The sequence below is a fragment of the Sarcophilus harrisii genome, chromosome 2, assembly GCF_902635505.1.
Source record: "Sarcophilus harrisii chromosome 2, mSarHar1.11, whole genome shotgun sequence".
In the NCBI taxonomy this organism is placed as follows: domain Eukaryota; kingdom Metazoa; phylum Chordata; class Mammalia; order Dasyuromorphia; family Dasyuridae; genus Sarcophilus; species Sarcophilus harrisii.
Window position 1 is genome coordinate 214,138,819 of NC_045427.1, and position 24,496 is coordinate 214,163,314.

Genomic DNA, 24,496 nt, shown 5'->3' on the forward strand with positions numbered 1-24,496 from the left:
TAGCACTTCCCAGGCCTCAACGGCCCCACTTAGCTTAGGCTAAGCGGCTACTCTGTCACTGGGTGCTCAAAATCTTGATTCCTCTAACTTCTAGTCCTTATTTGGGCGCCAGTTGCTGGGGTCCTCAGTTGGTGCAGATCTGCTGACACCAGCTGGAGCCTGAGCACTTACCCACAATTATTGTCGCCTCTACAACCCTCGGACATCTCCAGATCTGACAGAGTAGACAGACACATTATGATAATTAACTTATGCAGTTAGAGAAGCTTTATTGCTTGGTTACATCATCTTGTCTCCTCTCTTTCTCTCTCTATGCTGTCCTGTACTTATACCCCCTCATCTCCCTACATACCCCAGCACAAGTATGTGTATAGCTTGTGTATCCAGGAGCCCAACTCCTGAGACAATGGGGGCAATCTCAATCTGGTGGGTGCTTAATGCCTGTGCTGACGTGTCTACAGGGTATGCTCTGGATCTGTAGTCAGCCAGGCAGAACATACATCTGAGAGCCTCAACATCCATTCCCAAGAATGAGCTGACCAAGATCCCACAGACCACAAGGGTCAGATTTGCATAAGACTTGTTTTTGCACAGACTTGTTACTTACACAAATGGGGCATTGTGTGCAAGGTACACGATGAAGGGTCACAAGATTAATGCAGACTCTTGTTATTCCATTCTAAATTAGCACTCTTTTACTAAGTTCTCTAGCACTATGTCTATGTATAATTATTTGTATGGTGTCTCTCCCTTTTGATTGTGAACTTCTAGAGAGCTGTGAGCTTCTAGAGAGCTAGTGAGTTTCTAAGGTTTGTGTTTTATTTTCTTTGAACCTCATCACTTATTATCGTGCATGGTACATTGTAGTTACCTAACGCTTTGTTCACTGATTATTTGGATCTTTTTAAATGTATGCTTAATTAAGGCATCACATAGTGATGGGAACTCTGGATCAGCCTGTGGGCTGGATCAGAATGGCTAAATCATCCTATCTTGGTCCTATTGTCCTATTGAACTATCCCATAAAATGGAAGGAGATAGTAGAATGGATTAAAAGCCAGAATTCTACAACATGTTGTTTATAAGAAACACATCTGAAGCAGAGAAATACATACAGAGTAAAGGTAAAAGGCTGGAGCAGAATCTATTAGTCTTCAAGTGAAGTAAAAAAAAAGCAGAGGTAGTGAGTGGATCTGATCTCAGATCAAGCAAAAGCAAAAGTGGATTTGATTAAAAGAGATGAAGAAGGAAACTACATCTTGCTACCACAAATGATATAGCATCAAAATTGCTAGAGAAAAAGTTAACTGAGTTGCAAGAAGAAATAGACAGCAAAACTATACTAATGGGGGATCTCAACTTCCCTCTATAAGAGCTAGATAAATCTAACCACAAACAATCAAAGGCAGAAATAGTAAAAACATCCTTTTCAGAGCATGGTATAATAAAAATTACATGTAATAAAGGACCATGGAAAAATAAATCAAAAATTAATTGGAAACTAAAAAATCTAATCCTAAAGAATGAGTGGGTGAAACAACAAATCATAGAAAAAATCAATTGTTTCATTCAAGGGAATGACAATAATGAGACAGAATACCAAAACTTATGGGATGCAGCGAAAGAAGTTCTTAGGGGAAATTTTATATCTCTAGATGCTTACATGAATAAAATAGAGAAAAAGATGATCAATGAATTGGCCTTGCAATTAAAAAAACTAGAAAAAGAATAAATTGAAAACCTCTAATTAAACACCAAATTAGAAATTCTGAAAATCAAAGGAGAGATTAACAAAATTTAAAGTAAGAAAACTATTGAGTCAATAAACAAAACTAAGAGTTATTTTTATGAAAAAAAAATCAACAAAATAGATACATCTTTGGTTAATTTGATTAGAACAAGGAAAGAAAAAAACCCCAAATTACCAGTATCAAAGATGAAAATGATGTGGATGTCCTCCTTTTAAGATTCCTTTCTTTCTGCTTCCCAACCCCTCCTAGTTGACTTTTTGATTCACAAATCCTGGTCCCTTTGAATTCCAACAGAAGATCCCGACCTGTCCCACCCCCCACCTGGATCTGAGCCAACTTTGGGGCTACACCCACAGGCCCCTTTAGCTAAATCTTCCATTATAAAAGGGCCATGCTGGAACCCCCTCTTTACAAAGGTCTCAAACATGTTAGCCATGTCAGGACTTTCTGTCCACTAGATCCTCTGTCTGGTGCCCTTCTAATCTCTACCTTCACTTATTTCCTTACTTCCAAATCCCATAATAAACCTCTTTTATCAATCTAGCTTTTCAGGCCAATAAATGCTTTTATTGGGAACTTGCGCTGATACTAGACTTCATTTGATGCCATATCCTTGCGCCGAATCCAAAGGGGTTGCAGGGAAACTCTATTTGACTCCTTCCCTGTACCCTGAATTTGCCACTAGACCTCAGCTAAACCCTAATTTCATTTAGGTACCCCATATCTAGACCTCATCAAAAAGAGTAAATTACTGCTTGCCATCTAGGGGAGGGAGGGGGGAGGGGGGGAGGGAGGGGAGGAGGGGGGGAGGGAAAAATCAGAACAGAAGTGAATGCAAGGGATAATATTGTAAAAAAATTACCCTAGCATGGATTCTGTCAATAAAAAGTTACTAAAAAAAAAAAAAAAGGGTAAATTAAAGCAATAATTAGGAGCTATGTTGCCCAATTTATGACAATAAATCTAATAATCTATGTGAAATGGATGAATATTTACAAAAATATAAATTGCCTGATTAACAGAAGAGGAAATAAATTACTTAAATAGTCCCATTTTAGAAAAAGAAATTGAACAAGGTATTAATGAAGTCCCCAAGAAAAAATCTCCAGGGGCACATAAATTTATGTGGATTCTATCAAAGATTTAAAGAACAATTAATTCCAATACTATATAAACTATTTGGAGAAACAGGGGAAGGAATCCCACCAAATTCCCTTTATGACACAGATATGGTGCTGATACCTAAACCAGGAAGGACCAAAACAGAGAAAGAAAATTACAGACCCATTTCCCTAATGAAAATTGATGCAAAAACCTTAAATAAAATATTAGCAAGGAGAGTATAGCAACTTATCACTGGTATATTATACTATGATCAAGTATGAGTTATACCAGGAATGCAGAGCTGGTCCAATATCAGGAAAACTGTTAGCATAATTGATTGTATCAATAACCAAACTAACAGAAATCATGTAATTATGTCAATAGTTGCGGAAAAAGCATTTGACAGAATACAACAGCCATTCCTATTTAAAAACACTAGAGAACATAGTAACAAATGGAGTTTTCTTTAAATGATAAGTAGCATCTATGTAAAACCATTAGCAAGCATTGTATGTAATGGGGATAAACTAAAAGCATTCCCAATAAGATCAGAGGTAAAACAAGGTTGCCCACTATCACCACCACTGTTCAATATTGTACTAGAAATATTAACTTTAGGAATAAGAGAGGAAAAATTGAAGAACTCAGAATAGATAATAAGAAAACAAAATTATTACTCTTTACAAATGATATGATGGTACACTTGAGAATCCTAAAGAATCAACGAAAAAACTGGTAGAATAATTACTAACTTTAGTAAAGTTGCAGGATATAAAATAAACCCACATAAATCATTGGCATTTCTATATATTTACCAATAAAGTCCAGTAGCAAGAGATAGAAAGAGAAATTCCCTTTAAAATAATTGTAGATAATATAAAATATTTGGGTGTCTTCCTGCCAAAACAAAGCTAAGAACTATATGAATAGAACACAATTTTTAAAAACTGTAGTCAGTTTGTTTATTTTTAATACATATTGCTTTATGAATCATGTTGGGAGAGAAAAATCAGAGCAAAAGGGAAAAACCATGGGAAAGATTAAAAAAAAACAAACAGAAAAAACATAGCATGTGTTGACTTACATTCAGTCTCCTTAGATATTTTTATGAATGCAGATGGCATTTTCTGTCCAAAGTCTCTAAGGATTGTTTCAGATCATTAAATGGCTGAGAAGAATTCAACCTTTCATAGTTGTTGATTGCACATCTTTGCTGTTATTGTGTACAATGTATTCCTGGTTCTGCTTGTTTCACTTAGCATCAGCTCATGTAAATCTTTCCAGGCTTTTCTCTAATGAGCTCTATTTCTGATTTTTTTTTTTTTTTTTTTGGTGAAGCAATTGGGATTAAGTGACTTGCCCAGGGTGTCTGAGAGCAGATTTGAACTCAAGTCTTCCTGACTTCACTGCTGGTACTCTATCCACTGCACCACCTAGCTGCCTCTATGAACACAATTACAAAAGACTTCACACAAAGTTTTATCTAAACAATTGGAAGAATATCAAGTGTTTATGAGTCAGCTGAATTAATATAATTAAAATGATAATTCTATCTAAATTAATCTACTTATTCAATGTTGTATCAATCAAACTACCAAAAATTACTTTATAGAGCTAGAAAAAACAATAACAAAATCACCTGGAAGAATAAAAGATCAAGAATTTCAAGAAAATTTATGGTAAAAAAATACAAAGGAAAGTGGCCTAACTGTACTATTCCTAAAACTATTTTATAAAGTGGTTGTTATCAAAACCATTTGCTACTGGCTAAGAAATAGCGGAGTGGATCAATGAATAGATTAGGTTCACAAGACACAATCGTCTAGACAGTCTATACATCTCAATACATAACCTTGTAACTTCCTAGATCCTGCCATTATTTCCTTCTCCTTCCTCTCTCTGAGCTACCAGATTCTTTCCTGGTTCCTTCCCTTACTCCCTAGATCCTGCTCCCCCTTCCCACTCCTCCATCTTTCCTGAATTATAAAAGTCATGTTCCCCCAAAGCAAATTGCTCATTCATTTATGACTGCCTTGTATAGTCCTATTTGTCTGAGTCTATATGCTATTCACATAATAAATAGCAAATCTGTTACCTATGACATGATTTCCTCATAATCAAATCCTCATAATCATGAATCGAATATCTATTATATTATTTTATAATACTTTTACAGTTATGCTTCCCCAAATCTATTTAATATATCTATTCCATATTACCATGTCTGATACCTTTATTACTACTTCAGTAAGCATGCTGTGAATTGAGGAAAAGACTCGCCTCTTTGGTATCAGGTAAAGCTCTACCTAAGAACTGGGCTCTCCTTGATCAAACCTCTTATTGCAGATAGAAAGCAATTTACAAAAGTTAAAATACTATATGTTATTAGTCAATTTCTTTTAAAAAATTAAAGTTAATTTAAAAAATTCTTCTGAAAATGTAAAGATGGTCATTTTATTAGAAACATTCTCTGAAGTTTGGCTAAAGCAGATTTGTGGAATGTCTGCTTCATCCTATGGAGACACATAATGAAGGATTATAGAGAAAGGCTTGAAGATGGAGGAAAAGAATATTTGTACAGAATTCTATAAGGCAGATAGTAATTATTATTAGAGGTCTAAACAAAGAGCCATTATATGTTATCAACTGTAATAGACTTGGCTCTTTTCCACAATAAGGTGATTCAGGCCAATTCCAACAGACTTGTGGTAGAGACAGCCATCTGCATCCAGAGACAGGACTTGTGGGGATTGAGTGTGGATCACAACATGGTCTTTTCACCTTTTTTGTTGTTGTTGTTTGCTTGCCTATGTTTTTCTCTCATTTTTTCTCCTTTTGATCTGATTTTTCTTGTGCAACGTGACAGATGTGGAGATGTATTTGGAAGAGTGGTACATGTTTAACCTATAATGGATTGTTTGCTATCTAGAAGAAGTGGGAGGTAGGGGGTGGGAGGAAGAAAAGTTTGGAACAAAGGGTTTTGCAGGAGTGTATTTAAAAGCTATCTATACATGTAATTTTTTTTAGGTTTTTTTTTTTTATTAAAGCTTTTTATTTACAAAACATATGCATGGGTAATTTTTCAGCATTGATCCTTGCAAAACTTTCTATTCTAAATTTTTCCCTCCTTCTCCCCATCCCCTCCCCTCGATGGCAGATATTCCAACATATGTTAAAATATATGTTAAATCCAATATATGTATACATATCTATACAGTTATTTTGCTGCACAAGAAAACTCAGATTAAAAAGGGAAAAAAATGAGTAAGAAAACAAAATGCAAGCAAACATCAACAGAAAGAGAGAAAATGCTGTGTTGTGATTCACACCGAGTTCCCACAGTCCTCTCTCTCAGTGGCTCTCTTTATCACAAGATCATTGGAACTGGTCTGAATCATCTCATAGTTAAAGAGAGCCACATCCATTAGAATTGATCATCATATGGTCTTGTTGCTGTGTATAATGATCTCCTGGTTCTGTTCATTTCATTTAGCATCACTTCACTTCACATTAGTTCATGTAAGTCTCTCCAGGCCTTTCTGAAATCATCCTGCTGGTCATTTCTTACAGAACAATAACATTCCATAACATTCATATACCATAACTTTTTCAGCCATTCTCCAATTGATGGGCATCCACTCAGTTTCCAGTTTCTGGCCACTACAACATTCTTACACATACAGGTCCCTTTCCCTTCTTTAAGATCTCTTTGGGATATAAGCTCAGTAGAAACACTGCTGGATCAAAGGGTATGCACAGCTTGATAACTTTTTGATCATAGTTCCAAATTGCTCTCCAGAATGGTTGGATCCTTTCCCAGTTCCACCATCAATACACATGTATTTTGAAGAAAAGCTATTTTTATAAATAGAGAGCCACTATAGTCCTGCAGTTCATCTATGAGAACCAGGGGGATCCTGAAGAAGATGAGGCAATGAGCTAATAGAAGGAGGTCTGTCATGAGCAATTAGTATCACAAAAGAGACAAAAAGAGAATGGGAAATGTGGCAAGATTTTACGTGTAGGAGGGTAAGTAGGGTCTACCTTTTTTGCCCATGAAAGCCTTCCCATGCACAGGGAGCAGAAAAACAATGTATTCATTCAGATTGAGAGTCTTTGCTAGAGTGCACCAGTCACATAAAACTTTAGAAAATGGACTCTTTGACTTGTTTTGTTGATGATGTACAAATCTCTATTTTGAAGTAATTGGGATCAGAACCCTATGGAGAAGCTGAGACTCAAATGTGGAGCAGAAATGCAAATTGCCAACCAGGAATATAGGAATCAGTGTTAAAGAAGCAAATTCCATAGTACCAAAGATCACCTCTTCCAAAGCATGGAGGAATGGTGAACAGAGAGATATATCAAGACTGTCTTTGCATTCTTTAGAATTCAGAAGTTTCTAATACATTGTTGGTGGTGATGTTAACTGATTCAACCATTCTGGACAACAATTTGGAACTATACCTAAAAGGTTATAAAACTTTGATTTAGCAGTGTCACTATTGGGTCTATATCTCAAAGAAATCATCAAAAAGGGAAAAGTACATGTACAAAAACATTTATAACAGTTCTTTTGTAGAGAATTGGAAATTGAGAGGATGCCACAAAATGGGGGAATAGCTGAACAATTTGTGGTATATGAATGTAATGGGATATTATTGTTCTATAAGAAATGATAAGAAGGTTGATTTCAGAACAACCTAGAAAGTTTTACATGAACTGATGCTCAATGAAGCGAGCAGAATGAGAATATTGTACACAGTAACAACAATATTGTGTATGATGATCAACTATGATAGACTTAGCTCTTCTCAGTAAGACAATCCAAGACAATTCCAATAAATTTGGATGCTATCCTCATCTAGAGAGTAAACTGTGGAAACTGAAACATATTGAAGTATTCTATTTTCATACCATTTCAATTTTTAAAAATTTTACTTTTTGGCTTTTTTTTCTCATAGTTTTTCCCTTTTGTTTTGATTCTTCTTTTAAAACATGACTAATATGGAAATATGTTATATATGACTGTAGTTGTATGACCTATATTGGATTGTTTGCTGTCTTGGGAAGGACGGAGGGAGAAGAAAATCTTTAGAACTCAAAGTCTTACAAAAATGAATGCTGTAAGGGGCAGCTAGGTGGTGAAGTGGATAGAGCACCAACCCTCAAATCAGGAGGACCGGACTTCAAATCTGATCTCAGACACTTAACACCTCCTAGCTGTGTGACCCAGGGCAAGTCATTTATACCCAATTGCCTCAGCAAAAAAAAAATAATAAATAAAGAATACTTGTATACTACCTTTACATATGGTTGGAAAAAATAATTGGAAAAAAATAAAATATTAACTAAAAAAAAGAAAATCCAGAGGTCCAGCTTGGATAAAAGAACTATATACACAATCCTTCCTTTTTGTTTTTTCCATGACATGAGGGAAAAAGAAGGTTGTAGTTTGTCATTTGTGGTCAAGAAAAGTTAGAGAGAACAGGAAATGGATGCTCAGATACTCCAGGCAAAAGTATCTGATTTCTTTCTTTTCTATTTTCTTCTATGTATAATAAATTAAACAGCCACAGATCATTGTTTGTCTGAGCCTAATAATTGTGTGGATTTAAGATGAGAAAATGGAAAGTCCTGTCAGATTCAGCATGGAGGTTGAATCAGCTTTTTTTGTTTTGTTATTTTCCAATAATTCTGAGCAATATTTTACATCGATTCTTAGCCTAAAATTCAGAACCCAGCAGAAGCCAAGAACAGTCTGAGAACTGGGGCTTAGTGCTCTCTGATGTTCAATGAGGGAACTGCAGCCTTTTAAGCCGACTTTTCTACAAGTATCAGAACTACTCTTAAGGAGACCACTTGACTGATCCAGCTTTGGGAAGATTACCACCTGGTGGAGAAATTAAATATTGCATACCTTCATGCATAGTTACTGAAGTGACCCCCTACTTTCTTGTAAATTTAACTACATCATCCCATTTGGGTGATTAAGCAACTAATGTAGGTCCTAAGTTTCACAAGCAGGCACCCACCAAGTTGTCATCCACATCCTGTAATAGTGTCATATATAAGGATTCATCTGAGATAGTTTGAGGTTCTCCTTGGTGATATACAGAAAGAATCACTGTGGATGCTTATCTTGGTGTTTTTTATGATTCTGAATAATTAGTTGAATTTGTTTTTAATGCTTTGCTTTTCAGAGATATATTCTCTTTCAGTTTTAAATTCTTTAATATTTTCTTTTCTAGAACTGCTTCTTTCTAGTCCATGTGCACTTTTTATATTTATTTTTAATTTTTCCCATAGCATTTGTATCTCTTACAATTAATCCACCATATCTTCATAGGGTCACAAAGGTATTATTCTTGTTTTTAATATGCTATTGGTTATTACTGCACTTAGCTACGTGCTATGATGTTCCCATTCAGCTGTTTGTTTGTTTGTTTTGTTTTTATTCAGAAATGCTTGAAAGTTTCTTATTCTATTAAAGGTTTGGTTTCCCTTGGAGGAAAGGTTTGAGATTGTATATGGTGTGTGTGCATTTGAGTATTCCAGTATTTTTAGCAGAAGCTACCAAGATGTGTGAACTTGACTGTTATCTCTTGGTTCTTGAATTGCTTCTTTCTAAATGTTAATAATATGGTTTCCTAGATGTGGAAGTTCTGGATCTTGATTGTGAAATCTCTGAGACTTTATATGTTTAGGTTTTTTTCCCCAAGAGACAATCAGTGGACTATTTCTATCTTCATTGTACCCTCTGATTCTATCAGATCTGGACAATTCTTCACTTAATTTCTTATAAAATATAAGATTGAGGCTTTTTTGGGGGGGGAATCATAGTTTTCAGGGGGTCCAATGATTTTAAAAATTATTCCTCTTTGATCTTTCTTATAGACCAGTTGGGTTTTTTGGTGACTTAACACTACATTTTCTATTGTTTCAATCTTTTGATTTTGTTCTAATATTGCTCTCTCATAGGATAAATGATTTGTCTGATATCATTTCAGGTACTTTGTTACTCAGGTGAGGTTTACCACTTTATCTTCTGAGCAGGGTTTCTTAAACTTTTTCCCCTTGAGATGCCTTTTTGACCAAGAAAACTTTATAGGACCCTGGGCATATAGGTATAAAAATTAACCATTTGCTGATAATAAACCATAATTTTGTGACCCCTGCCTTCAGTTACAAGATCCCATATGAGCTTGAGAACCACAATTTAAGAAGCTGAGTTTTAAGCTACTTAGTTTTCTTCCAATATTTTCCTCCAGAGATTTTTCCTTTTTAATGTTTCATTTCTTCTAGACATTCATGAAGTCCCTGTGGAAAATACCTCTTTCTCCCCTTTGAGTACCAATACTCTCCTCTTTGGGAATCTCTAGATCTACAATAATTTTAAAATACTGATTGGTGTTTAATTTACTCATCTCTTGAGATTTTTAATGCCTGAAACTTAGGCTTTGTTCCAGGACTAGATTCTAGCTTTTGGATGGAAGGAATGATGGCCTTGTTTGACCACATCTTGGGCCTTCTGTGCTGACCAATTCCTGGAGTTGGGCTCTCCTGGATCATCTAAGTTCAGAGCACTGGATCTCTAGAAATGTTCTCTATGACATCTTGGGGTTCAGTGCTAGGGATCTCAGAGCATCCAGGCACATGGCTGTTATGATCACTGAGATAATCCCCACCCATGGCTTCCAAGGCTTGGAAAGCTTTTAGCCCATTTTACTGATTTGGAGATTTTTTCTGGCCTTCTTGTTTCTAGAATCAGAGCCTCATTGGCTGATTTGGCCTACCCTGGCAGTGACTTTGCTGAAAGGCTCCTTATTGACAGTGGGCTGGGGGTTTTTTTGGAAGCAGTTCTAGGATAGAAGTCACTATAATTTCTCAATAGATTTCATCATTATTCAGTCTGATGTGAACATATTTTTTACTGATGAAAGTATAGAAGAGCTGGGTTGTCTGCCTCTCCTTGGGGCAACTATCTTTAGTCCCTTAGCTTCTTTCAAAGTTGTCATGTCTGACTGTTCATGACCCCATTTGGAATTTTCTTGGCAAACATTCTGGAGTGGTTTTTCATTTCCTTCTCCTGCTCATTTTACAGATGAGGAAACTGAGGCAAACAGGGTGCAGTGATTTGCCCAGAAGTGCCTGAGGACAAATTTGAACTTAGACAATCTTCCTAATTCCAAACCCAACTTTTTTTTTTTTTTAAAAGGTTTTTATTTACAAAGCATGGGTAATTTTTGCATGGGTAATTTTTCCAGCACTGACCCTTGCAAAACCTTTTGTTCCAAATTATTCCCTCCTCACCACCCCCCTTCCCCTAGCTGGCAGGTAGTCCAATACATGTTAAATATGTTGAAATACATGTTAGATCCAATATATGTATATATACATGTTATCTTGTTACAGCACAAGAAAAATCAGATCAAGAAGGAAAAAAACTGAGAAAGAAAACAAAATGTAAGCAAATAACAGAATGCTATGTCGTGGTCCACACTCAGCTCCCACTGTCTTCTCTTCATCATTGAACAAGTAGAACTGATTTGAAAACTCTCAGTGTTGAGAAGAGGCACGTCCATCAGAATTGATCATCGTATAGTCTTCTTGTTGCCGCCTGTAATGATCTCCTGGTTCTGCTCATTTCATTTAGCATCAGTTCATGTAAGTCTCTCCAGGCCTTTCTGAAATCATCCTGCTGATTGTTTCTTATAAAATAATAATATTCCATAACATTCATATACCATAATTTACTCAGCCATTCTCCAATTGATGGGCATCCACTCAATTTCCAGTTTCTGGCCACTACAAAGAGGGCTGCCACAAATATTTGTGCACATATGGGTCCCCTTTTCTTTCCTTTAAGATCTCTTTGGGATATAAGCCCAATAGTAGCACTGCTGGATCAAAGGGTATGTACAGTTGGATAACTTTTTGAGACTAGTTTCAAATCACTCTCCAGAATGGTTGGATGCATTCACAATTCCACCAACAATGCATCAGTGTCCCAGTTTTTCCACATCTCCAATATTCATCATCTTTTCCTGTCAACTTAGCTAATCTGACAGGTGAATAGTGGTATCTCAGAGTTGTCTTAATTTACATTTCTCTGATCAATAGCGATTTGGAGCATCTTTTCATGTGGCTAAAAATAGTTTCAATTTCTTCCTCTGAGAATTGTCTGTTCAACTGATGCTGAGTGAAATGAGCAGGACCAGGAGATCATTATATACTTCAACAACAATACTAGATGATGACCAGTTCTGATGGATCAGGCCATCCTCAGCAACGAGATCAACCAAATCATTTCTAATGGAGCAGTAATGAACTGAACTAGCTATACCCAGAAAAAGAACTCTGGGAGATGACTAAAAACCATTACATTGAATTCCCAATCCCTATATTTATGCACACATGCATTTTTGATTTCCTTCACAAGCTAATTGTATAATAATTCAGAATCTGATTCTTTTTGTACAGCAAAATAATGTTTTGGTCATATATACTTATTGTGTATCTAAGTTATATTTTAATATATTTAACATCTACTGGTCATCCTGACATTTAGGGGAGGGGGTGGGGGGGTAAGAGGTGAAAAATTGGAACAAGAGGTTTGGCAATTGTTAATGCTGTAAAGTTACCTATGTATATATCCTGTAAATAAAAGGCTATTAAATAAAAAAAAAAAAAAAAAAAAAAAAAGAGAATTGTCTGTTCATATCCTTTGACCATTTATCAACTGGAGAATGGCTTGAACTATTATAAATTTGAGTCAATTCTCTACGTATTTTAGAAATGAGGCCTTTATCACACCCTTTAGATGTAAAAAAAAAAAAAAATGTTTTCCCAGTTTATTCTTCCCTTCTAATCTTGCCTGCATAAGTTTTGTTTGTACAAAAACTTTCTAACTTAATATAATCAAAATTATCTATTTTGTGATCAGTAATGATCTCTAGTTCTTCTTTGGTCACAAATTGCTTCCTCCTCCATAGAACTGAGAAGTAAACTATGCTATGTTCTTCTAATTTGTTTATAATATCTTTATGTCTAGATCATGAACCCATTTTGACCTTATGTTGGTATACAGTGTTAGATGTGGTTCTATGCCTACTTTCTGCCATACTAGTTTCCAGTTTTCCCAGCAGTTTTTGTCAAATAGTGAATTCTTATCCCAAAAGCTGTGGTCTGTAGCAAACCCAACTTTCTGTCTGTTACAGCACCCAGCAGAACAATTAATTCTTAAAAGGAGACTTTTCCTAATTTTGCAGGTTATTAGCATTCTCTTCCACTTGAAATTATTTTATAATTACTTGCTAATGTACATGTTTTATTTCTTTGGAGGAATGTTGTAAACTCCCAGAAGCAGAGACAATTTTGTTTTTGTCTTTGTAGTCCAGCCACTTAGTGCCTAACACTTTAATTTGTTGTATAACTACTCAGGGCTTTGGGAGGTTTTCGGACTCACACAGAAAAAAAAAATTGATCTTGGGAATTGAGCCCAAATTTTTCTTTCATTTTACTTACCATAATTTACTTCAGGAAAATCTTTTATGTGGGAGTGGATGCTTCACTCTCCCCACCAATCCATTATCAATTTCTCTCTTTTAGAAATATGAAGAAAGTATTTTAAATTTATTCTAGAATGAAGCCTTTGGACTAATATTGAAGAAAAATCTTTATCACTTTACTAATTATCCCCCCACACACACACACACACAAAGTCTCCTATTTCTCCTCCCAGATTAATTCAAGGACTCCTCCCTGAAGTAATTAGGGGTGGAACCAGATAAGGCAAGTAACTCTAAATAAAATGTGATACAACTAAAAGGAAAAAGCTTCTGATTTTATCAGTTCATGGAAATATATTTGTCTACATTTGACTAGTTGGAAAGACCCTATCTTTGAAGGCAGTGATCAAAAAGGGATTGAAAATTTTTGAAAAAGGATTCTCCAAATATTGCACAACAAGATAATGTAATGATTAACTGTGATAGACTTGGTTCTTTTCACCAGGGAGGTGATTCAAGGCAATTCCAAAATAGACTTATAATGGAAAATGCTATCCACACATCCAGAGAAAAAATTAAGACTGAATGTGGATCAAAACATAGTATATTTACCTTTTTATTGTTGGTCATTTTTTTTTTCCTTTTCTCATTTTTTTCCCCTTTTGATCTGAATTTTTTTGCTCAGCATGATGAATATGGAAATATGTTTAGAAAAAATGCACATTTAATCTATATTGGATTGCTTGCTGTCTTGGGGAGAGGTGAGAGGGGGAGAGAGAGAAAACTCTGGAACAAAAAAGTTTTGCGTAGGTGAATGTTGAAAACTATCTTTGCATGTATTTAGAAAAACAAAATACTATTAAAATTTTTAAAAATGATTCTTCAAAGATGTATTTAAAGTTGTGAATATTGTTCTGTTTGATGAAGCAAACTGTGACTTGCAACCACTACCTGAACCCTAGTTCCTAACTTAATTCTGACTTGAAAGATTCTTATTTAAGAATCTCATGAATTGTGACTTCCAAATGATTTGTATTAAAAAGAAGTCTGAGGGCATGAGTTTATTTTTTTATTAAAGCTTTTTATTTTCAAAACATATTAATGGGCAATTTTTCAACATTGATCTCTGCAAAACCTTGTGTTCCAAATTTTCCTCTCCTTTCCCCATCTCTTCCTGTAGATGGCAAGTAGCCCAATATATGTTATACAAGTAAAAATATATGTTAAATCCAAACATATAAACATATTTAAACAATTATCTTGCTACACAAGTAAAATCAGATCAAAATGGAAAAAAAATGAGTAAGAAAACAAAATGCAAGCAAACAGAAAGAGGGAGAATGCTATGTTGTGATCCATACTCAGTTCCCACAGTTCTCTGTCTGTGTGCAGATGGCTCTCTTCGTCACAAGACCATTGGGACTGGCCTCAGTCATCTCATTGTTGAAAAGAGTCATGTCCATTAGAATTGATCATTGTATTATATTGCTGTTGCCATGCACAATCATCTCCTGGTTCTGCTCATTTCATTTAGCATTAGTTCATGCAAGTCTTTCCAGGACTCTCTGAAATCGTCCTGTTGATTGTTTTTTGTTTTTTTTTTAATAGAATAATAATATTCTGTAACATTCATATACCACAATTTATTCAGCCATTCTCCAACTGATGGGCATCCATTCAGTTTCCAATTTCTAGCCACTACAAAGAGGGCTGCCACAAACATTTTTGCACATGTGGGTCCCTTTCCCTCTTTTAAGATCTCTTTGGGATATAAGCCCAGTTGAAACCTTGCTGGGTTCAAAGGGTATGTATGCAGAGTTTGGTAACTTTGTGAGCATAATTCCAAATTGTTCTCCAGAATGGCTGGCTCTGTTCACAGTTCCATCAACAATGCATCAGTGTCCCATTTTCCCCACAACCCCTCCAACATTTGTCCTTATCTTTTCCTGTCATTTTAGCCAATCTGAGAGGTGTGTAGTGGTATCTCAGAGTTGTCTTAATTTGCATTTCTTTGATCAATAATGATTTAGAGCACCTTCTCATATAATTAGAAATATTTTAATTTCTTCATCTGAAAATTGCCTGTTCATATCCTTTGACCATTTATCAGACAAAGAAATTAAAACTATCTACAGTTATATGAAAAAAAAAATGCCCATAATCACTATTGATTAGAGAAATGCAATTTAACCAACTCTGATGTACCACCTTACACCTCTCAGAATAGTAAGATGATATGAAAAGATAATGATAAATGTCAGAGGGGATGTGGGAAAACTGGGACACTAATGCATTGTTGGTAAAGTTATGAAATGATGCAACCACTCTGGAGAGCAATTTGGAACTATGCCCAAAATAGTTATAAAACTCTGCTTACTTATCCTTTGTTCCAACTATCTTTGCATGTATTTTGAAAAATAATATGCTATTATAAATGATTCCCTTTCCTAAGTAGTTATTTCATTTTTTCCATTTACATGTAAAGATAGTTTTAAACATTCATTTTTAGAATAACATTTTGAGTTCCATTTTTTTCCTCCCTCCTTCCCTTAACTCCCTTCTTCCTAAGATGGCAAGCAATCTGATATAGGTTATCCATGCACAATCATATTTTCTATCTATTTATTTATAATATAATAAATTTATTTTTCTATATATATAAATAAATTTATATAATAAAAATTATTATATTTTTATTTTCCCCAATTACATGTAAAAACATTTTTTGTTATACACGTACATTCACTTTTTACATATTTCCCTCTGAATCATCTTGGGAGGGAAAAAATTAAAACAAAAGGGGGAAAACCACAAGGAAAAAAAAGGTAAAAATACTATGTTGTGATTCATGTTCAGTGCCCAGAGTCCTCTTTCTGGATGCGGATGGCTCCTTCCATCACAAAACTATTGGAATTTCCCTGAACTACCTCATTGTTGAAAAGAGCCAAGTCCATCACAGTTGACCATTACATAATCTTGTTGTTGCTGTTTTCTCTTGGTCCTACTCACTTCACTTAGCATCATTTCATGTAAGTCTCTCCAGGCTTTTCTGAAATCAGCCTGCTCACCATTTCTTATAGAACAATAATATAGTGAAAAATTTTTAAAGAGTTATGATAAAAAAAAAGATACGATTAGCCTTGTTGCTCACTCCTCATCAGTACTCTGTCTCTTTTACTGAAAAGTGGAACTCTAAACTTCTCCATTTAAAGAAGGGCACAGGACTGACATTTCCACTCAGCTGCACTGATTTCAGACTTCTTTGACTTCTCTGCCCCTGCACCATGTACCTCCTTCTCCCTTCTGTTTTTCAACTTTGTGTGTGTGATTAGATTTTTAAGTTCCTTTAAGGCAAGAAATTTTTTTTCATATTTGTACCCGTTATATCAAATGCCTGTGTCTGAAAATAGTAGATACTTAGTAAATTGCTTGACTATTGACTAATTCTATATAGGAAACCAGATGTCACTTCTAACTAAAACCACCATTAATGTCTCTGGGAGGGATAGAAAAAAGAAATCCTTCCCTCCTTCAATTCACTCCAGGAGAAAGCAGGAGAGAGAAAGCAAAGAGGGAATTCTAATGAGAGGGTCTAAGTTGGTTGTTTTCTGGCTATTAAAGACCACAAAAAGGGTAACCCCTCCAGTAAGCATCTCTTTTCTTTAGTCCTTTAGTCATACTACAACTCATCACTAGGTTTTTCCAGAATGGAGTCCCAGCTACCACAAGTGCACTCAAGGTATCAAATGGTCATCTGCTACAGGATAGTCTTTGCTTCACCTCACAGGAAATGGTAAAGAAGAAAAGGAGTCACAGATGCCCAGTCTTCAGGAGTTCCTACTCACCCAGCAAGGAGCCAGTGGGTACATCTAAGTTGCAAGAGAAATGCCTGTCATACACCTCCAAAAAAAAAAAAGGCCTATATCCAGATAATTTGTTAGGTTCACTGGGGAACTCATCAGGCCCATCAAGGAGTCACCTGGGCAACCCTTCTTATAGCTGATCAGTCCTGCATAGTGAGTCACACTGACACAGTGAATTACAGTATGTTAAAGCTAGAGGAGATCAGTGCAATCTAGTTCAATTCCCTCATTTTATTGATAAGGAAACTGAACCATAAAAGAGATGAAGTGGTTTGATGGCTATCTTGGGACTAGATCCCCAAATCTCCTATTTCTTCCTTTACACCAGGCCATTTTCTTAAAAATCTTAGCAAGATCCTAATGTTAGATGAAAATTCTGGATGAAACAGTAAAAAGATTCATGACCTGGAATCAAATACTGATTCTCCCACATTAAAGAGCCAACAATCTTCCCCAACCCCTCAAGCAACTTCCCTAATTCTAGATCTGTTTCATTTTTTTTAAGGGTATAGAATTATTTAGTCTTCAACTACTTTCTATTTCCAAACCCTATGATAACATTTATTCTTGTAAAGTTTTATCTTGTAAATTTGACCAGCATGTCAAGATCTTTTAAATTTTGTCAACCAGTATATTAGCTATCCCTCTCAGATTTATTTCAAATGTAGCAAAAAGCATGCCAGCTCTGGGCTTCCATGTTTGAAATGGACTTTCTCCTTGCTAGAGTCTAAATTCACTCAAAGCTCAACTTTCCTACTAGGGAAGCCTGCATTGTATTCTTTTGACATTAGTGCTCCTCTCCTTTCTCCTCAGATGATCATATATATAAATTTACATAGGATCATAGGTTTAGTTAGAAAAAACCTGAGGAGGTCATCTGATCCAAATCCCTAATTTTACAGATGAAGAAACTATTGTCCATAAAAGTTATATTATTTGCCTAAAGTCTTGATTCCATCTTTTTATTTTGTCTCAGTACTGCACAGATAATGCTCATATTACTTTATTAGAAGGTAAGTTTTCTCTCTTTCAAGTTCCAGTACTGCATTACCAATTGCTGAATGCATATCAATAAAACCTGGCTGTTCAAGAAACATCTCAAACCCCTAAACTCACCCCCTCTTCTGAACTTCCCTATTTCTGTTACATGGCAATTATCTAGGCTAGAAACTTTGATGACATCCCTGACTCCTGGCTTTCCCTCATGCTACATAACCAGTTGCCAAGTCTTGCCATTTCTATCTCACTGTCACATCTCTCCCTTTTTCTCCAAAGTGACTACCATGCAACTTCAGGGCTTCAGCAAGGCACAGTGTAGAAGAGTGCTGGGCCTGAAATAAGGAAGACTAGAATTCAAATCTTGCCTTGAACTAGTGGTGTGTGTTGCGGATAAATTAATTTAACTCATATCTACTTTGATTTTCTTTACTGAAAAATGGGGATAATAATAGTACCTATCTCCCAAGGTTGCTGTGAGAAATAAATGAAAGAACAGTCATTCTAAATGTTTCTCCCAGTGCCTGGAACAAAGTAGGCACTTAATGCTTATTCCTTTCCTTCCATTCAGTGTCCTAATTCATGGTCTCTCCATCTTTTCCATCTCAATCTTATCCATCTTTTACAAAAGGGGTCAAAGTTATATTTCTAAAGTGTCAGCCTGAAAAAGTCATTCCCTACTTAACAAACTCAAATACTTGACTATTACTTCCAAAGTTAAACGTGAGCCTTTTTACTGCTCCTTAGAGGGTGCACCCTTCCATCTATTCCTCTATACAGGCCACCCTCCACGCCTAGGATATACTCCCTTCTCACTTCCACTTCTTGGATTGCCTAATTCCCTTCAAGACTGCTCAAGCATCATTTGGTCTCCCTAGCTTCAAGTCCTACCATCTCCAGCACCTTGCATGTGTTTCGGATGTACCCTTTTCTAGACATATTGCTTCCCCCCAAAGAAATATAGCTTCCTTAGGGACAGGGGCTGTTTCATTTTTCTTCATATCCTCTTGTTCAGTTGTTTTCAGTCACATCTGACTTTTCCCAACTGGGGTTTTCTTGGCAAAGATACTGGAGTGGTTTAACATTTCCTTTTCCAGTTCACTGGAAAATGAGGCCAACAGGTTAAGTGACTTGGATCAGGGTCAAGCAGCTAATAAGTATATGAGCCTAGATTTGAACTCAGGAGGATGAGTCTTCCTGACTCTAGGCCCAAAATTCTATCCACTATCCCACCCAGGTGCACTGCACTTGTATGTTTGATGCCTGGCAAAGTACTAGACACATTGTAGGCATTTTATAAAAGCTCACTGACTGGCTAGTGTTCAACTTGTCTTTGTAGCTCCTGTCCCACACACAGGAGACATTTAATCCTCAAAAGACTGTTTGGATCTATAATGCCACTGACTGATGCTGAACAGGACAGGAGTACAAGCAAACTCAAGTTACCCCAAGAGGCCTCCCTGAAGGCCAACTGTAAGGAGTAACAGTCGTTCAGGGTTTTTTTTTTTTTAACATGGAATCTGTGAACTTGGTTTTTTAAAAATATTTTGAAAACTGGGTTTCAATATAATTGGTCTCCTTTGAAATGCTATGCATTTTATTTTATGCATTTAAAATCATTCTTCTGAGGGATCTATGGGCTTTAATAGATGGCTAAAAGAGTTCATAATGCCAAAAATAAGTTACCTGTTAATTTTTGAGCTTCAAAGCCAGTAACTGTGTCCAAGATTTTTTCTCCATCCTATCTTTGGATAAAAAACAAATCTGTCAATAGTCTTACTAAAATTAGGGAACACTATATATGGCATTTCCTGATTAACCTTATAGTCTACATGCCAGGAAGAGGGACAGGACAAGAGATAGAAGGATGCTGCTAGATCAGGTCCAGTTTGGAGTGAGGGGATAAGGCAGCCTGAGGGTACTGAAGTGATGAGGGATGCTGAAAACAATACAGCAGTAACATGGGGGCTTCTCCACTTCACAGACTTGTACAGGGCTGGCCCAGCTTGGGTTATTTATCTATCAGGGAGATCTCTAGGAGGAGTTGAGGCACCTCTGTGACATCAGCATGGCTGACTATGACATCAGTGTGGAGTTCCAGTTTAGAGCAACCCACCCTGCAGCGGGGGGGGGGCTGACAGCTCCTTATGGGGGCGGCGTTGCCGCCCCTTGGAGAAAGTCTGCCTTTCTTAGATTTCTCATTCTTGCTGGGTCCCCTGCTGTTTCTGCTTGTCCTGCTTGGGCTACTGAGCCATCTTAGCTGGGTGAGGGCAGTCAGTCAAGAAAGTTAGGAACAGGAAAGCAGTTGGGGTTTGGAGAGATGACAACTGGGGATAAGGAAAATAAAGATCTGTCAGAAGGTAGAGGGCAAGAACTCAGTAGTTTTGAATGTGCCTTAAATTAAGCTTGACCTAAGAGATCATAGACTGAGGAGAGGTGGTCTACAACTATTAACTGAGCTCTTCTCTGGTTTAGATTCCCTCACTGCTGAAGAATATTGTGAATCGGAGCTCAAGGAGTCCCCATCCAGGTAAGCCCCCAGCAGTGTTAAGTCATTTTCTATTTCTTGTGTTAAGTCACTTTCCATTTCTTCTTTTTGGCTGATCCAATTTGTTGTACCTCACCTTCCCAATAAGGCCTCCCTGCTTTTCTTGTTCCCAGGTTTTCTATCCAAGCACTCCTACCTTCTCAGCCCATATACCTCATCACAAAGTTTCTGAACTACGTCTGTGTCTGTCCTTACAGCTCCTGTAATCCCAAAGGTAGCTAGGAGGCCCAAACTCGTGGATTTGGGGACATCTTGGTGAGCAATGGCTAGTACTCAGACATATCCAGGTTGGGCTGTGGGAGGGAGGGAACTAAAACTCAAACGACAAATGAGACTGGGAGTGTCAGGAGAATAGTACTTGTCCTACTATGAAGAGGAAAAAGAAAAGTGGATGTGTAGGCGCAGATTTGAAGATCACTAGGCCCTCCGTCTATGTCTTTTGGCAGGTCCCAACGGATGAATTGTCCTTATCGTCGGCGGTACTCTATTCAGAAACTCCCTGCTACCCCTCATATTCTAAGTGACAGCTCTGAATCTCGAGCTCCTGTACACCTCTATCAAAGGCCAAAGTTAAAGAGAGAGAGAGAGCACCATCCAAAGCTTGGCCTCCTGGGGGGGGCACAGCCCATGCCCCCCCAAGACCCCTGGTGCTACACATTGGGAGCAACCCCTCTCTCTCTAGCCTGGCACCTGCTCCCATCCCCAACTCCCATTTTGCTCCATGTCCAACCCACCTTCCCTGTGACCTCACCACTACAGAGCCCTGTGACTGCACCACTCAAGAGCCCTCTGACCCCACCACTACAAAGCCCTAAGACCTTACCACTACAGAGCCCTGTGACTCCAACACTACTTAGCCCTGAAGCCTACAGTCTCCTAGAAAAAAACATTTCAGGCCATCGCCTTCACGGACAAATTTACAGTCAGCCACAGCAGTCTTATTCTACTGTGATCCCATCCCCCTTGGCTTCTTTGCACCCACCTCCTCCTGAAACCAAGGAGATGGTGTCCAGGCACAACAGCCAACTGGTACTACAGATCTCTCTGTCACAGTCACAACCTGGTATTGAGCTCCTCTTGGACCCCACCCCCTGGTCCAACTCAGCTGCCCCAGCTCAGCTTCAACCCAATACCTACTCCCGCACATATTGCCAGGTCCCCCCCAAACGTTGCCTAACCCGGGCATTGCCCTCTCCCTGTCCTCATTCACAGCCCCCTAACTGTACCCCTTCATTAAAAGGAAGTCTATCCCCCTCTTCTGGTGGCCTGCAGGACTACCAAAGGAGAAGGGAAAGGCTTCGGCAGCTTCGTAGTAGTACATCGGACCCCAGAATTGGGGGGAGATGTGTGCCATGCGGAACTGGACTTGGGGAGCAGGGGGGACCTGCAGCTCTGGCCCGGGACCTGGTGGCACTCCTTGGTCGCCGCCGCATTGCCAGGGACCTGCGGCTCCTGCTGCTGCAGCGCCTGTGGCAGGGTTGTGCTGGGCCCGCTCCAGCCGTGGAGTATCCTATATGTTTGGTATGCCGCAAACCAAGAGGGCCCTCCTGCCCGGCCCCCAGCCACTGGCCTGGACCCCGGCTCCTTGCCTTCCCGCAACTGCTACCCTCCAGGGAAGGGCTAGCGTTGGGGTCTGGGCCGCTCCGCGTAGGCATCGGCTTCGGCCTGCACCTGCAACGGGATCAGGCTCAAGCCCTGGAACTTTTGCCCAAGAAAGAGATCGAGGAGCTGGAGTATCAGGTCGAGGCTCCTTGTTTCAAGGAAGAAGGCTTCCCAGCCCCAGAACCTCAGTTCCCACCTTGCATCCCCTGCCCAGAGTCTCCACATCTGCTAGTCCCAGACCCTGGTCCTGCCTCCCCAAAACCCAGGCTTTTTCCTCCAGCCTATGTGCCCACACGGCCAGAGGCCCCCAGCCGCACTTCATCTCCAAGCAAGAACCTGGGCGCATCTGCCTAGGAACAGCCCGGGCCCCATTCCCCTTATTCCGCCCCAGGCCCCAAAGTACTGGGAGCCCAAGAGACACCCTGAAGGGATGGCTGGGAGGGGTCCATGTCTACTCTCCATCCAGAAATCCTGGGAGTCCTTTATGGAGTCTGCTGTCCCCAGGCTAAAAATGGCCAAAGGGCGCTATAGAGTTTCCCTAATACCACCAGCCCTTGGCCCTCATTCTGTAGTCCACAATAAAGAGGATACTACAGAACCATGTGTGTATGTATGAATGTATTAGCACGAGCAGTATTAGTATAAGCTCTCCACATCCCTTCTCTTTCCTCATAAAGCAGAATGACCAATCTCTCCCAATTTTCAGAATCTTAGTCATTTTCTCCTGTCAAGAGTCCAAGTCCCAGCTACAGATGATGAGCCGCAGGAAGGAAATACAGAATAACTACTCTCTCAGTGACACTGAGAATTAGGTAAGGTAGTAAGATAACAGTGGAAGGAGTACTGAATTTGCTATCAGAAAACCTAGTTCACATCTCCCACATTCTGTGTATATTTAGCTGTGTGATTCTGGGCAATTCAATAAACCTCTCAGCCTTAGCTGCCCTTACCTATCTCTTAAAATTCTGAAGAAAATGTTCTGTAAACCTAAAGAGCTATATCAATGTGAGTAATTCCTGGTAGAAATAAGTCTATCAGAAATTCACAATCCTTTCCAAAGAATACAGTGTTATACAGGGTATAGTAGAAAGTAGAAAGTAATTAGATTTTCAAGTCAGTTGAGAAAAACCTGGCTTCTAACATGAATTCTGGTTTTGGACTCAGAGGATGGGTTCAAATCTCGGTTCTGCCACTTCCTACCTGTATGGCATTAAACAATTCACTTCTTAGAAGCTTAGGTTCTTCATCTAGAAAGTGAAAAGATTGGATTAGACCAGAGCTTCTTAAACATTTTCCATTCACTTAGGTTTTTCATCTATAAAATGAAAAGATAGGATTAGACCAGAGCTTCTTAAACATTTTCCATTCACTTAGGTTTTTCATCTATAAAATGAAAAGATTGGATTAGACCAGAGCTTCTTAAACATTTTCCATTCACTTAGGTTTTTCATCTATAAAATGAAAAGATTGGATTAGACCAGAGCTTCTTAAACATTTTCCATTCACTTAGGTTTTTCATCTATAAAATGAAAAGATTGGATTAGACCAGAGCTTCTTAAACATTTTCCATTCACTTAGGTTTTTCATCTATAAAATGAAAAGATTGGATTAGACCAGAGCTTCTTAAACATTTTCCATTCACTTAGGTTTTTCATCTATAAAATGAAAAGATTGGATTAGACCAGAGCTTCTTAAACATTTTCCATTCACTTAGGTTTTTCATCTATAAAATGAAAAGATTGGATTAGACCAGAGCTTCTTAAACATTTTCCATTCACTTAGGTTTTTCATCTATAAAATGAAAAGATTGGATTAGACCAGAGCTTCTTAAACATTTTCCATTCACTTAGGTTTTTCATCTATAAAATGAAAAGATTGGATTAGACCAGAGCTTCTTAAACATTTTCCATTCACTTAGGTTTTTCATCTATAAAATGAAAAGATTGGATTAGACCAGAGCTTCTTAAACATTTTCCATTCACAAACCCTTTTCACCTAAGAAATTTTTATGTGACCCCAGGTATTTAGGTGTATAAAAGTATATAAAACCAATCAAACCTTTACTGATGATAAATCATGATTTCATTATCCCCCATATGACCCACATAGGGTGGTGACATC

At 37.8% G+C, this 24,496-nt stretch overlaps 1 protein-coding gene across 1 annotated transcript; it reads left to right on the forward strand.

Moving 5' to 3' along the window:
- Positions 1-20,312: 20,312 nt before the first annotated feature.
- Positions 20,313-22,973, forward strand: PRR30 (proline rich 30). Its single transcript, XM_031951369.1, is given in 5 exon segments — positions 20,313-20,489; positions 20,701-20,755; positions 20,971-21,028; positions 21,220-22,535; positions 22,538-22,973. Coding segments are annotated over 5 exon segments (1,893 nt in total). The 5' UTR covers positions 20,313-20,372; the 3' UTR covers positions 22,885-22,973.
- Positions 22,974-24,496: the final 1,523 nt, after the last annotated feature.